General features: G+C 36.2%; 1 protein-coding gene across 10 annotated transcripts in view; it reads right to left on the reverse strand.

Annotated features, from left to right (window-relative positions):
* Positions 1 to 12,779, reverse strand: part of EYA1 (EYA transcriptional coactivator and phosphatase 1) — a 163,897-nt gene that overhangs the window by 46,445 nt on the left and 104,673 nt on the right. For all 10 annotated transcript variants that reach the window (XM_039549838.1, XM_039549837.1, XM_039549834.1 and 7 more), the window contains 2 exons: positions 4,224 to 4,363; positions 2,902 to 2,985 (listed from right to left, as the gene is read on the reverse strand). In XM_039549838.1, the coding sequence (XP_039405772.1) occupies positions 2,902 to 2,985; positions 4,224 to 4,363 (224 nt within the window). The remainder of the gene's footprint in view (positions 1 to 2,901; positions 2,986 to 4,223; positions 4,364 to 12,779) is intronic.

Here is a 12,779-nt window from a genome sequence, read left to right on the forward strand (position 1 = left end):
AGCTGTATTTTCACCTGCTCCAAGACCCTAAAGGGCTCCAAGTTTTTCCAAATTCCAAAACTTAATCAGCCCTAATGTCAATTAAAGTAACTGATAACTTTATATTTGATCAATATACATATTTTAAAAATGTACATATTAAAAAAATATCCAAAACCTAACAGAAATGTTTTGTTTCTTTTTCTTCTCTTCTGGAAGGATAAATCATATTCTTAGAGTTTCACACATTTCCCTTAAATTCACTAAATTCAAATCATTCTTAAATAAAAATGTAGTGCTTTATGAAGTAGTTTGTGCCATGACTGCACAAACTGAAAAACAAAGGTGTTATTTTGTTACAACAAAGCTGAAGGACAAAAGCAGGAGGCAAATAGAGCACAATAGCAGCAAAAGGAGAGCAGGTGATAAAAACAGATGAAAAAGTAAGAAGATAGAGAAAAGGGTGGCACAAGTAAGGAGGAATGAGGTAGAGAATTAGGCAAAGAAAATCAATCCCTTCAGCAGCAAGGCCGCACATCATTCATAGTCATTCACCTTGAAACTCACTCAGGCTTTATGAAAAGAGCTGAATGCCAAGTTGCCAAATCCCCTATTATTTAATTAGGACATTTTTGTTTATTTGAAGATCCAGCTTTTGTATTTTAATGATTATGTGATCAGCCTAGATTTAAGTTTTTAAAAGGGCATTTCTAGCCCTCACCACAGAGCAGAAATGTAAGAGAACATGATGTTAGATTGCTCATAAACCAGAATACAAGTGAAAAGAATAATAATTCCCGTCAACTTTTTTTTTTTCAGATTGACTTATGATCCAGATTTCTGATTTTAAAGGCCAGTAATCACAGACAAACACTCTTAAAAACATGCACCTTCTGCTGCCACAAATAAACCCTAAAATTCTCATATGACAGATACATGTTATATTATGTTTGTTTCGAACATTTGACACTTCCTCTAACATCCTTGGAAATGGCTAACTGCTGTCTGAAGCTGTCAATAACCCAAGAGAAACTCTGATTTGAATGAAATCTTAAGAAAACAAAACAAGAATTGCACAGTTTCATGACAGCATCTGAGAGCCAAAGACAGGCCTGTTGCTACCCCTCACCAAAAAGATTTAGTATTTATCCACAGCATAAGCACTAATGCCATCATTCCTCTCAACATCAACAATTGGTTGTTGTTTAGAAATGCAGGAATATTGTGCCAGATGCCACACAACCAGAGCCAGCAGCCGGGCAAAAGCTACACCTCAGCTAAACAGTGCCAACAGTGATGGAGCTGCAATCAGGAGTCAGCCCCCTCCTTGCAGCATATGTATTTATATCTCTGCAACTGAACACCAGCCACTTTCCTCAACTTCAACCATCCAGCAATAAAGTGTTTATGTTCAGGCCCCAATTAATGAATCCACTACAGGGAACTAGTAACAAATGGAAAAAATATGTTCACATTAGTACTTCTACATCAATGACTAATTACTTAGGCTTTTCCAGCACTATTCTGATGCCCAAAAGCCAGTGGTGAGTCTGTCATCAGTGAGCTTCTTTGTGAGCACTGGGATTTGTTCTCCTCATTCTGAATTGAATTGGCATAGATTTTGGGATGCCACACAAAAGCTGGTTTTAGTCTGAAAAATGGAAAATAACTTTTGGTAATATTTAATACTCTTCTATAATGCTTTTGTCCATACATATCCATACAATAATTGTTGAAACATTCAAGTTCTAGTTTCTTTTTACTACCTAAATATAAACTAACAATACCTAGGAAACCAAGGCTGCTGAATTAACCAAATATAAACTAACAACACCTAGGAAACCTAGGCTGCTTAATTAACTTGCTTTTCTGACATATAATGAAAAAAAACCTAATTATATTCCTCAAACAGGTACACTGTTATTACAGCAAACATTTCTGAAAACAAACCTTGCCTGAACAAGCAAGAAAGGTTGCAAAGTAGTACTTTAGATTTTTATAGAGCAAAAAGCTGTTGAGAGAAACTCAGAATCTGACCTAGGCACAGACAATTGGAGGTATCTTTGCCCTTCCCTCAGCTGGGTGTAGGGTAAAACCTTTTAGTGCTCAGCAGAAGGTTTACAAGAAGGCAGAGGCATTACATAAAACCAGACAAAACTATGTAGTTGTTCTTTACATGTAGAAATTTTTAAGGTTAACAAAAATCACATTCCCGTTATAACTCGCATGAGGTGAACATAAAAGGCTATAGCAGATTTTGGCACAAGCTGAGATGTTAGCTTTCAAATACAATCCTGAAAAGAAGTCTGATCTCATAAGGACATTCCATTCATAAACTGTTCCTATTCACCTAAAATCATGTTTCCCTTCTGAGAATTACCAAGGAAACCCACTGTCTGTAGAACATGTTCATTAGTTCAGTTATGATTTATAGATTGTGCATAATAGAAAGAATTGACTCATAAGCAGACTTTCAAAAACATCAGTCAATATGTAGATTAAAAAAATGTAAGCTAAACAATTTTACACTAATCTGGCCATGTCCAAAAGTATTCTTCCTCTTGCCTTCTCAGTACAGAGCACAGCCAACTGGTCAAAAAAAACATTCCTGGAAGTTCTTAACTCTCTGAGGGGATGCAGACCTTTGCAGATTTTGATGATATCAGGAGGTTTCAGACAACCCTGTATCTACAAACCAAACCTCAAGTGGTCAAAGTATTACTCCCAACACTATTTCAATACGTACTGAATACAAGAGCTGAGTAACTGCAAAGAATGGACGTGAAACAGCTTGGTATTTTTTGTCTTGTAACACCTGTACCAGTTGGCCTCTAAAAATAACTAATGTTCTGGTATGCCTTGTGTATCAACCATAAACCAGCAAATATCACTGAACATTCCCATCAGTTTCTTGACACTTACCCTTCCGTATCTGTTAGCGTAGGACCCTGTAAGCAAGGAATGGAAAATGATGATTGTCTCATCCAAATCCCAAATGAATACTCTCTGTAAAAAGAGAATCAAATCAACGTGTTCCTCTGTGAAGCTAACACTTGAAATGGAAAGTTAAAATTTGAATCACTAAGCACACAAATGGGAAAATTGTATTGAAATGGTTGCATATCAAAACCATAGTTTCCTTGCCATTTATTTTCAAAACTAACCAGTTTTTTTTCAGTGGGTAGGGTAGTACAATCTGTTGGCTTTTTATTACAATTGCTATTATAGCAAATCCTTCTATTAGAATAGAATTAGAGTATTGTCAAATATACACAGAAAATGAGATTGTACAATGTAATTTTTGAAGCTTGATGTGAGATAGAAACGGAAATAAAGAGAAGCATCTGAAAATTAAATCCTTGGGGTTAGAATTCTGTATTTCTGCAAGTCTTACAAAACAAAATTCATATAACTACTCTTGAACATTACCTCTAAAACCAAAACAAAGTAGACTGCAGCTAAGCACTTAAATCCCCTTAATTTAGGCTAATTTTAATGCATTTTAGGCACCTGAAGAACAAAAACTATGAACTTGGATGATGTATGTATAAAACTTATGGCATCAGTAAATAATTCTTTTGCTTAGAGACAATGAAAAATATGTGTTTTAAATTTGTCCTTCGACCACACACAAAATGATATCTTAATGAAAAATAAAGTGTTCAAATACAAGTATTTTAAATCCTGGTGAGGTTGTATTTCCTATGATGACAAATGGGGTAAGCTTTTGGAAAGGAAAAGTAATGCAGTGTAGACACTCATAGCTGTGGTGTGTCATTGGAGATGTGTTCTCAGCATAAACTACGGGCCACTGGGAGGAATGTGAACACAGCATGAGAGAACAAACCCCACTATTGTGCTAGAAGTGTCTCCTGTCCAAATGCAAACCTTTCTTTGACTTGGGAAAAGCTTGCTCCTTTTTTTTCTTTTTTCTTGGTTGCTTTTTTGTTTTGTTTTGTTTGTTTGCTTTGGTTTGTTTGTTTGCTTTGGTTTGTGTGTTTGCTTTGTTTAATCAAAATGAGAAAGAAACACCCAGTATTCACCCAGGGTTTTTTTCTGAGGAAATAGGAGCTCATCCTGAAGAAGGTTCTTTAGAAGAAAAATCCAATTTTCTATGAAAATACTGTTAAAAAAAAGAGACCTTCAATGCCACTTTATTTTTGATGCGCAAATAACACTTCTCTGTGAAAAATAATGACAAAAATAAAGTCTGTAACAGGACAAAGACATTTTATATAAAGTACCTCCAGGTCAGAGTCAGGTGGTGGTGAAGGATTATTGTTTCTTCTGCCACGTCCACGTGATTTCCCATCTGAGCTACGACGCAATCTATCCGAATCTGAATCTTTAATGGGGGTGGATGGACTGTGGATTGTACTGTATTCTGTTGTAGTAAAGAAAGGACACTTTTTACCTTTTGGTTCAATATTCAAAATGTTCAACTTACTTGCTTACACCAAACCCAGTCCTAACTAAAGTAATTAAATGTAAAATGGTAAGTGGTAATATTGATTCATAAATAATTCAGTCTAGCTCAAGTTATATGTAAAAACAGAGGGATAAACTATTTCAGTAAACACATATAAAAGACTTAGTAGAAAAAAAAATCTTAATTCCTTCAATTATTACAAGACTAAACAAACAATTTTAAGGGATACCAGCTTTTCATAAAACAACATTAATTTAACTCTAGCTCTTCAAACTTAAATACTTTAAATGCTTTAAAATAACAGTTACGGTGATGGGTAAGAAAAATCCAACCAGGTGTGAAAAAAAATTCAAACATATAGAAATTGAAAAATTTTCCAAATTGCCTGGTTGCAGACACTTTTAGATTGCTACATTTGAGACAGAAGAACAGAATTATTCCTAAATATAGCATAAACAAGAGTATTTATTTTCCTAAATAATTTAAATAATTGAGTGCTAAATATGCATCAACTGTAAAGATGAAATTTCTAGTATTTTTCAAAGGCCTAGTCAACACCGAACATTTCCAGTGAGTACCTTCAAGATAGGATAAAAATCCTTACAAACATTATTGCATGCTAATTATTATGCTTCAGCAACATTTTTTAATAAGAATATTTACTGTTACTGAACAGGTGAAAAAAAGAATGATGATTCATGTAGTTAAAAACAAGAGTTTTTTTGAAAACATGCTAGTTTGAAGATATTTTGCTACTCTTAACATCCATAGATTTTATCACAGTGAATGCTTGTACATTAACAAAGCAGAGATCCAGCATCAATTACCTTCCCATTAATTCAATTAGCAGTACCATAGTCCTCAGAAACACAACAACACATTTTAAAATCTCTTTTGGGAACTTCCTTTCATAGTCTGAAGGTCACAAATACTTTTATTTTGATGGTCACCATGATTTCTTTTCTTTTTCCTAAAAACACTACTTTAGTGAAGGCAGCTGCAGTTTTTATGTTTCTCAATTTTACTGCTCAGTTAATATTAACTACTCTTTAGAGTCCAGTAGATATAAAATTTTTCATTTTAATCTGCCTAGACTGTGGCATTCCAGCTTGAACAGACAGGTATACTTCTCACACAGGGGATTCTCTCTCCTAGGAAAACATCCTGCTGAGGTCAAAGGTTAGATTAAGGAGGAGACTCTGGACATCTGTGTAACACCACATATGCACAATTACTCAAAATAATAACAGTTGCTTGTGCTGAATGAAAGGAAAAGGTCTTGAAATTCTCATGCTCAGCCTTCAAAACTACACTTACTGAGAATTAGCATATCTTATATATTTCACATTATGTATTCACCTAAGTATTTCAGGCTACATCAAACAAAGCAGAACAAGTTAAGATGTAACTCAAGGTTAAGCACCGAATCTTCTGAAGACATCTGACCTTTACTAAAAGAGTGATTCTGTATGTGTCAAACAACAAAAATTATCCAGCCACGTCTATCTACACATCCCAATAATATTTTTTTTTTCTTATGACAATGCACACTTCAGAATATTTATTTTAATGATTTAAACTTTGAATGCTGACTGCTCTTTCACCTACTGCATTTAACCATAAATAAGAAACAGTAACAAATAGTACCAATTTCCCAATTAATTTTTCTGCTATACATTAATAAAATCTTTAATAAAAAGAAAAGAGAAAGAAAACAATGCACAAAAGTCTTAAAATAAATTATAACCCTGTAAAAGGAACAGACCAGAATTTCTTCAACAGGTATACTGACCAATGATGTTCTAAATAAGTACTCTAAAATTTAGGTGTAATGAAAAACTGCATTTCCTATTGACTAATTTAAATTAGGCTGCTTTTGGTCTCTGTCACTGTTCTTAGGAGTGCGTCTTTAGTTCCCAGTTTTAAAAATCTTTCTCACAGTCATGCTATGCCTAAAAGTTTCAAGTATTAAACTTGCAGGAGTAATAATAAAAAAAATAGGGGACAGTTAAGATGGAAAGAGTAGAAACAAAACTTCATGACAAATAAACAAACAAGCAAATCTAAACGAGTGAGCACACAGAGCAGAGCATGGTGGGGGCAGGGAAGAAAGTCTGTTTGTAAGAGCCATCCAGCTTTCCATCTTTGCAAGCACCTTTCACTAATAAATACTGCATCCAAAATTTCAGACTAAGGGCTGCAAGTTTGAGTGGAGGCTCATTTCCATGTCCCCTTCACAGGTAATCTGTCTGGATGCACCAGATCCTCACCTGACAGAAAGGCTCCCACCCTTGCCTCAGGACCCCTTCTTGGGACCACTGTACCTCCATCATTCCCATAAAAGATTTGTCTGTCCTGCTTTTACAGATCTCTCCAGGAAATCTACTCTGCTGCTTGGACAGCTGTGTCATTAGAACATACAACTTCAGCATTCATTACAGCAGTAGAAGTTTAATCAGTGAAATCAGAGGCAAAATCATTCTATTCATTGTATCTGCATGCATTTGAAGACTGTTCACAGATCCTCTTTGTTGTTATGTTAATCCTTTCCTGTCAATCTTCTTTGCTAGGCTCTGACTGTCATTTTCTACAGTCTCGCCAAACTGGACAAAATAATGCAAAGCAATGTCAAGCAAATCTTGACTTCCTGAATGCAGGCTACCCTCCCCTGGATACCACTTGGCATGAAAAAATTTGCATTTTCTACAATATTTTCCATAAATGCTAGATTCATCATTCCTAGATCATCTTCTGAGGAAGAGGTGACATTGAACTGGTTGTTTCTCAAAGACCTGGCCAAATCTTGCACATGAACTGAATAAGCAACACTGCAAATACCTGCAGCTTCCAAGTCTACTCAGGAGATCAGTGTGTTACAAACAGTGTGACAGATGGCAGTAACCCATGGGGAGAAAACCTGACATTGTGTGCAAGAAACTTATTCCATGTATGTAAAGGGAAACCTCCACGTGCACGGACAGCTCACTGTCCAATGGTTGCTCTCGGGGCCTCATAAGGAAACCCAGTTAAAGAATACAGTGTCCAGCTGAGCCCTGAGCCCCCACAAGCCCAAGCCCTGACAAATTCTGGAGAAAGAAAAACAACAGCGGCTGAGGGTACTCTGTGTGCCACTAATATGTGGAGTACTGAGAGTGGTCCGTGGGGAAAGGTAGAGCCTGGAAGAAGCTGCCAACATTCCCCATCCCACATTTGTGCAGTTCATCATTCCTGCCTAAATGTATACCTCACACCTGCTCCTATTCAGATCACATCTCCATTTTTTGAGTTCTCATCCCGTCTCCAAAGACCTCACAGCCCCTCTCAGCATGGTGTCATCTACATATTTAATAGACAAACACATTCTGTTCCGTCACCTAAATGATTAATGAAAATGTGGTCTGGTGCTAGGCCTAAGGCAGACATTGAAGAATGTTGCTGTAGCCATCCTTCTATTTTAACAGCAAGCTCTCACTCTAGAGTTCTCTCTGGACATGATTTCCTAAACAGCTTTTTATCCTTCTGCTGTAATTTCTGCCAAACTTCTTTAGCCTAGTTTGCTTTTAAGACTGTTAAGTGAAAAGGTTTAACTGCCAGGGCATCAAAAGACTTGCTGAAGTCAATTTACATGGCTACAAACCATGTTATCATAATACTCATTACCCTATAATCACTGGTAAGTGATTTGTTCAACTTCAGCTGACTTCATGGTACCAGCCATACTTTAGTATTAGCCAAGTGAAATGATGATGTTTCTAAAGCATTGAGTTCAATTTTATCCTGTTCTTGAGCATCATAAACACAAATGCAGGAGAAAACCCTGCCCTCCACATAATCATGAGCAGGGAAGGGGATGAGGATCAGATCCATTGCCTGTCCAACACTAAAGCAAGATCACCAAAGGGAGCTGGCAGCAGCCTGGTTAAATACAAGGAGTTCAGATAAAAGCTACGAGCTTTGTGGCACATTTTGCCAAAACAACCCCATGCCAGACTCCCAAAATATTACAAGGGCTCGAGAGGACCCTGGAAGTGAAGCATTCAGGGATGCTACAGGTGCACCACATTAGCAAAGTCAGATCTGTGGGACCAGGCAAGGGGTGGCAACTATATCAGGCTCCGATATCTGTTTCTGAGAGGTTATTTCAGTGCAAGTGCATCCTGATCTAGTCTCCTGGGCATCCTCAGTAGGGGCTGGAGGAATTAGGAACTGTCCTGGAGAACATCTTTCAGGTTAGCTTTGACTGGAAGGACCCCATTTGGGTGCCCTAGGACTGCTCTGCTGAGCCAAAGCTTCACATCAAAACAGACCCTACTCAAAATTAAAATGCTAATGCAGGCACACCCTAAACACACAAACAATAGCAGGTCTGGAAATCCCCTGAGACAAAAATATCTGGAATCTGGAGAAGTGCTTAGGGCAAGTCTTACACAAGCCTAGCCTGTGCTCGCTGCTCCCAAGGTGCCTGCTGATGGCCCCTGGGGCAGGCAGGGCATGGCCTGGTGGATCCATCTGTCTGGACCACTACAGCCATCTCTCTGTGTTGCACATGCCTTCACAAAATTGTATGAATAATGTAGCAACAGTTATTCTTCTGCATCCATGGACATACACATCATTTTAGACCTCCCTGCTACAGCAGCTCTCTGTACTTTGCCCCAGACAGACACTAAACATCATAGCTTATTTCTTCTTCACACACTCAAGAGTCCCCTCTTCCAAACCTTGGATAAATGTAAAAGACCCACTCTTGACTTTTACAGTCAGTAAGAAAAAACCATTTTCAACCCAGATTCTATAAATGTCTTATTTTCCAGGTGTGACCAGTACTCCCCTGCCTCTGACCTGGTAGCAACCCCTGTAGTATATGGTGGCATCAAGCCTGACAGAAAAAGTAACTGTGAGGAATGAAGTATGTTGACATCCTGGCTTAACTAAAATAAATGAACCATACTGTATCAGACTTTCCTCTATGCTTCAAGGCACTGTATAACTGCAACTTGACATAAGAGTTCATAAGCTTATACTTCCCTTTATACATCACTCTGGGCAGTGTTGATGGTTTTGTCACACAGGACAATTTTCCATCAACTCAAAAATAAAAATACCTTGATTACTTATGAACAGATAATACAGCTGCAGAGATAGCATTTACAACACCATATTCTGTAATTCATTTCTGATTGTTGTGGAAATCCCCCCTAAGTAATTGCTGCATTTTCTTACTGTTGATTTTGATGTACAGCAATAGTGCCCAGTGACAAATCTGGGGAAAACTGGCTATGCCAGAAAGCACAAAATCAAGTCTGTCTCTAAGTAAATCCAGCTGGTGAGTGTGTGGGTAGAGCTTTTGCTGTTGACAAAGGCATTGCAAATTTTGTCAGACTTTTTCCCCACTACACTGAAAGGTTATGCAAAAAAAGAGTAAACATACATTATCAAAGTAATCATATCTCATGTCACAATGTAAATTACAGGGATGAGGTGGGTCTAGGGTAATTAGTACAGTCAAATGTCTCTGCAAGTAGGTATGTACAAAAATTTTCCATTTAGATTGTGACCAGATTAATGGCTTCCCCTTAAATCTTATACTTAATTTTTCCAGTGTTATTTCAACTCCTGTGCATCCAAATAAAAATATAAGATTCAAGTAATTTGAATATGTCAGTCTCACGCTATGATTTTCTTACTTTTGCATAATTAAAGTTTCCTTTTGCATAAATAAAACTAAACACAAATTCCATGAGCACGTATACAAACTTCTACTTGCATACAACTGGAACAGGATTAAACAATGCAGTAAAATCACATGTATTTGTGGATTTTCTTTTCTTACTTGCCTATAAAAAAAGATAGTACTGTATTAGTAGTAAGTAAAAGCACTAAGTATTGCAAGAAATACAATAATGCCTGCTGGCAGGAACACAGAAGTACATCTCTAGTGCTGTTTTGACAAAATGTCAAAATCCTCACTTGAAAAACAAATTTAATGTTTGTATATTGAGAATTAAGAGCATGCTATTATAAACTTGACAGAACCTCTCACCAGTCTGTTAAAAATAGTGGCAAAAATGACTATTTATTTCAAAGCTTGGTTGAAGTTTTGATTTAGGATTGCGTATTTAAAATAATGACAAAATATCATGTATAACAGTATTTATAAACTATATATGGCCACAACCTAAAGTGGTCCAGATTTTTTTTCTCCAGCTTTCTTTGTAGAAGAAAAAAAGTGAAGTAATGGGCCAGTAGTATCTGTATCTGTTGTAGTTATTTCTCCCTTACTCATTAATTCCATTTTCAAACAATTTGAAGTCATTGTTACTTTTAATCCCACCAAAATCAAAGATCAACATCCCAGGAGAACAACCATCATCAGAAAAGCATAACCAGTACTGTCCCTTGTCATTCATTATTGTATCCAATTTAATTTCTGTTTTTACAGAATTTTCCATGACTTTCCTTCCTTATATAAATATATCCTCTAGGTTTGCTCTTCATTTATATTTACAAAAAAGAACAAACATTAGAGTACCAGAAATGTACTGTGAATATAGCTGCGTTTCTTTCCATTCAGGTATTAGTGAAAAGTTGCCTACATAAACGATTTGCTCTGTTTCACTTTTCTGTCTCTAATTTATTGTTATGAAACACGATAAGAAGAAACCAAAAGTTGATTTCCCTTTTGCAATACTAAATGTGATATAGTACTCAAGGAAAAAGAAGTTTAGTCTTTAAGAGCAAAATAGTGACCCATGTCTGAGACCAAATTTTGTTGGCTTGCACAGCCCTTGTGAGGTTTTTAATCTGCATTGTGAAGTATGTGAGTAATATGAAAAAACCCCAAACCTTCCAGTAATATATTAAACATACTTATTACAGAAACCAAGGAAAATGAAGGAGATTGAATCTCAAGAACAATGCAAGTCTCTCTTGTCAGAAACACTGTTTAATAAATTATAAATACATCATCATATGAAATAGAAGGATAAATTCATCATTCCTGACCGAATTAAAAAAAAAATTGCACAAATCAAGAATTTTTTATTACCAGCGGTGATGATGGAGTCGAAATATTGCAAGAGAAATTATTACAGCTTTAGAAAAGGTAGTCTTTTTTTATATTAGCTCCTAGAAATACATGTTATGAATGTTACTCTAAGTATTTTTGAGCATCAGGGTAGGCATAGGATGGGGGCGTAACTTCATTTGTCTAGGGTAAGTTTCAACATTGGCAAACAGCTGGAAACTAAGTAAGAAAGCATAAAAAGGACAGACATACACATAGCACTAATTCATCCACTGTCTCCAGTGATCTTGTGCATCAAGAATTTCTTGTTGTCTGTGTAAATCTAATATTTGAGCTTGTCAAAGTTATGCTTGAACTGGCATAAACTTTTTACATCCACAACATCCTGCGTGAAACACAAAGAAATACTGCTTTTGTTCACTCTGAACCTATTTCAATGAATTTGAATATTGGAAGGGAGAACAAATATTTAATTATTTATCTAGTTCTATTCTCTTTTATAATTTATTTACTATTACTTCTCTTGATACTACAGCTTAGACAAAAAATCAGCAACTTTCTGATTATGTCACTAATAAAAATACAGGCTTTTGTTCACAAGAAAATAACATTAATTTGTATATCTGATTTATGGAGACAAAGTCTATAAACCTCTGTGCAAAGAATAGTTTTGTCCTGACTGTGGTACAAGAAAGTTTCAAATCCTGTAAGCAAAGAGAAAGAAGAAACACTGCACATGGAAAATCTCAGGTTCTTCTGCAAGAATCCCCACATGTTCTGGATTGCATGGCAAGAAACTTTCAAATTTAACTAGTAACTGAAGGAAACCACAAAAGGATTATTTTATATTTAGACAAGGAAATAAATATATTTCAAGTGAAATTATCTGAGATTTCTGAGTCTGCAAAACTCTACTAAAAACGTCACAAGAGCACATAATTACTTTCTCCCTTTCACATTTTTCTTACCAGACTCTTCTGTTTCACTTATTGGCCCAAATTCATAGAAACCACCTATGTCTGTCAAATTATTCTGGTGCCTCTGTAAAGTCTGAAAGCTGCTCTGTGCTTGTCCTGGCATAGTTCATAACCACACAGATTGCATGTTTTTTTTAAATACAGAAGATGTCTAAGGATAGACAGCTGCAATTCAGCAGCTGGAGCCCATCCTACTAAATGTGATGGCTCTGCACTGCTCCCCACCATCTCTCATATCAAACATTCCAGTTGTGGTAAAGAATCAGCAGCCTAACTTGAGCAGATGTGGCAAAACAGCCTACAGAAATTTTACTAATTGCAATAAAAATTTGTTTAATTTTCTCTTTTGTTCTGTGTTTTTGACCCA

Source organism: Corvus cornix, chromosome 2, assembly GCF_000738735.6.
Source record: "Corvus cornix cornix isolate S_Up_H32 chromosome 2, ASM73873v5, whole genome shotgun sequence".
Taxonomy (NCBI): Eukaryota; Metazoa; Chordata; class Aves; order Passeriformes; family Corvidae; genus Corvus; species Corvus cornix.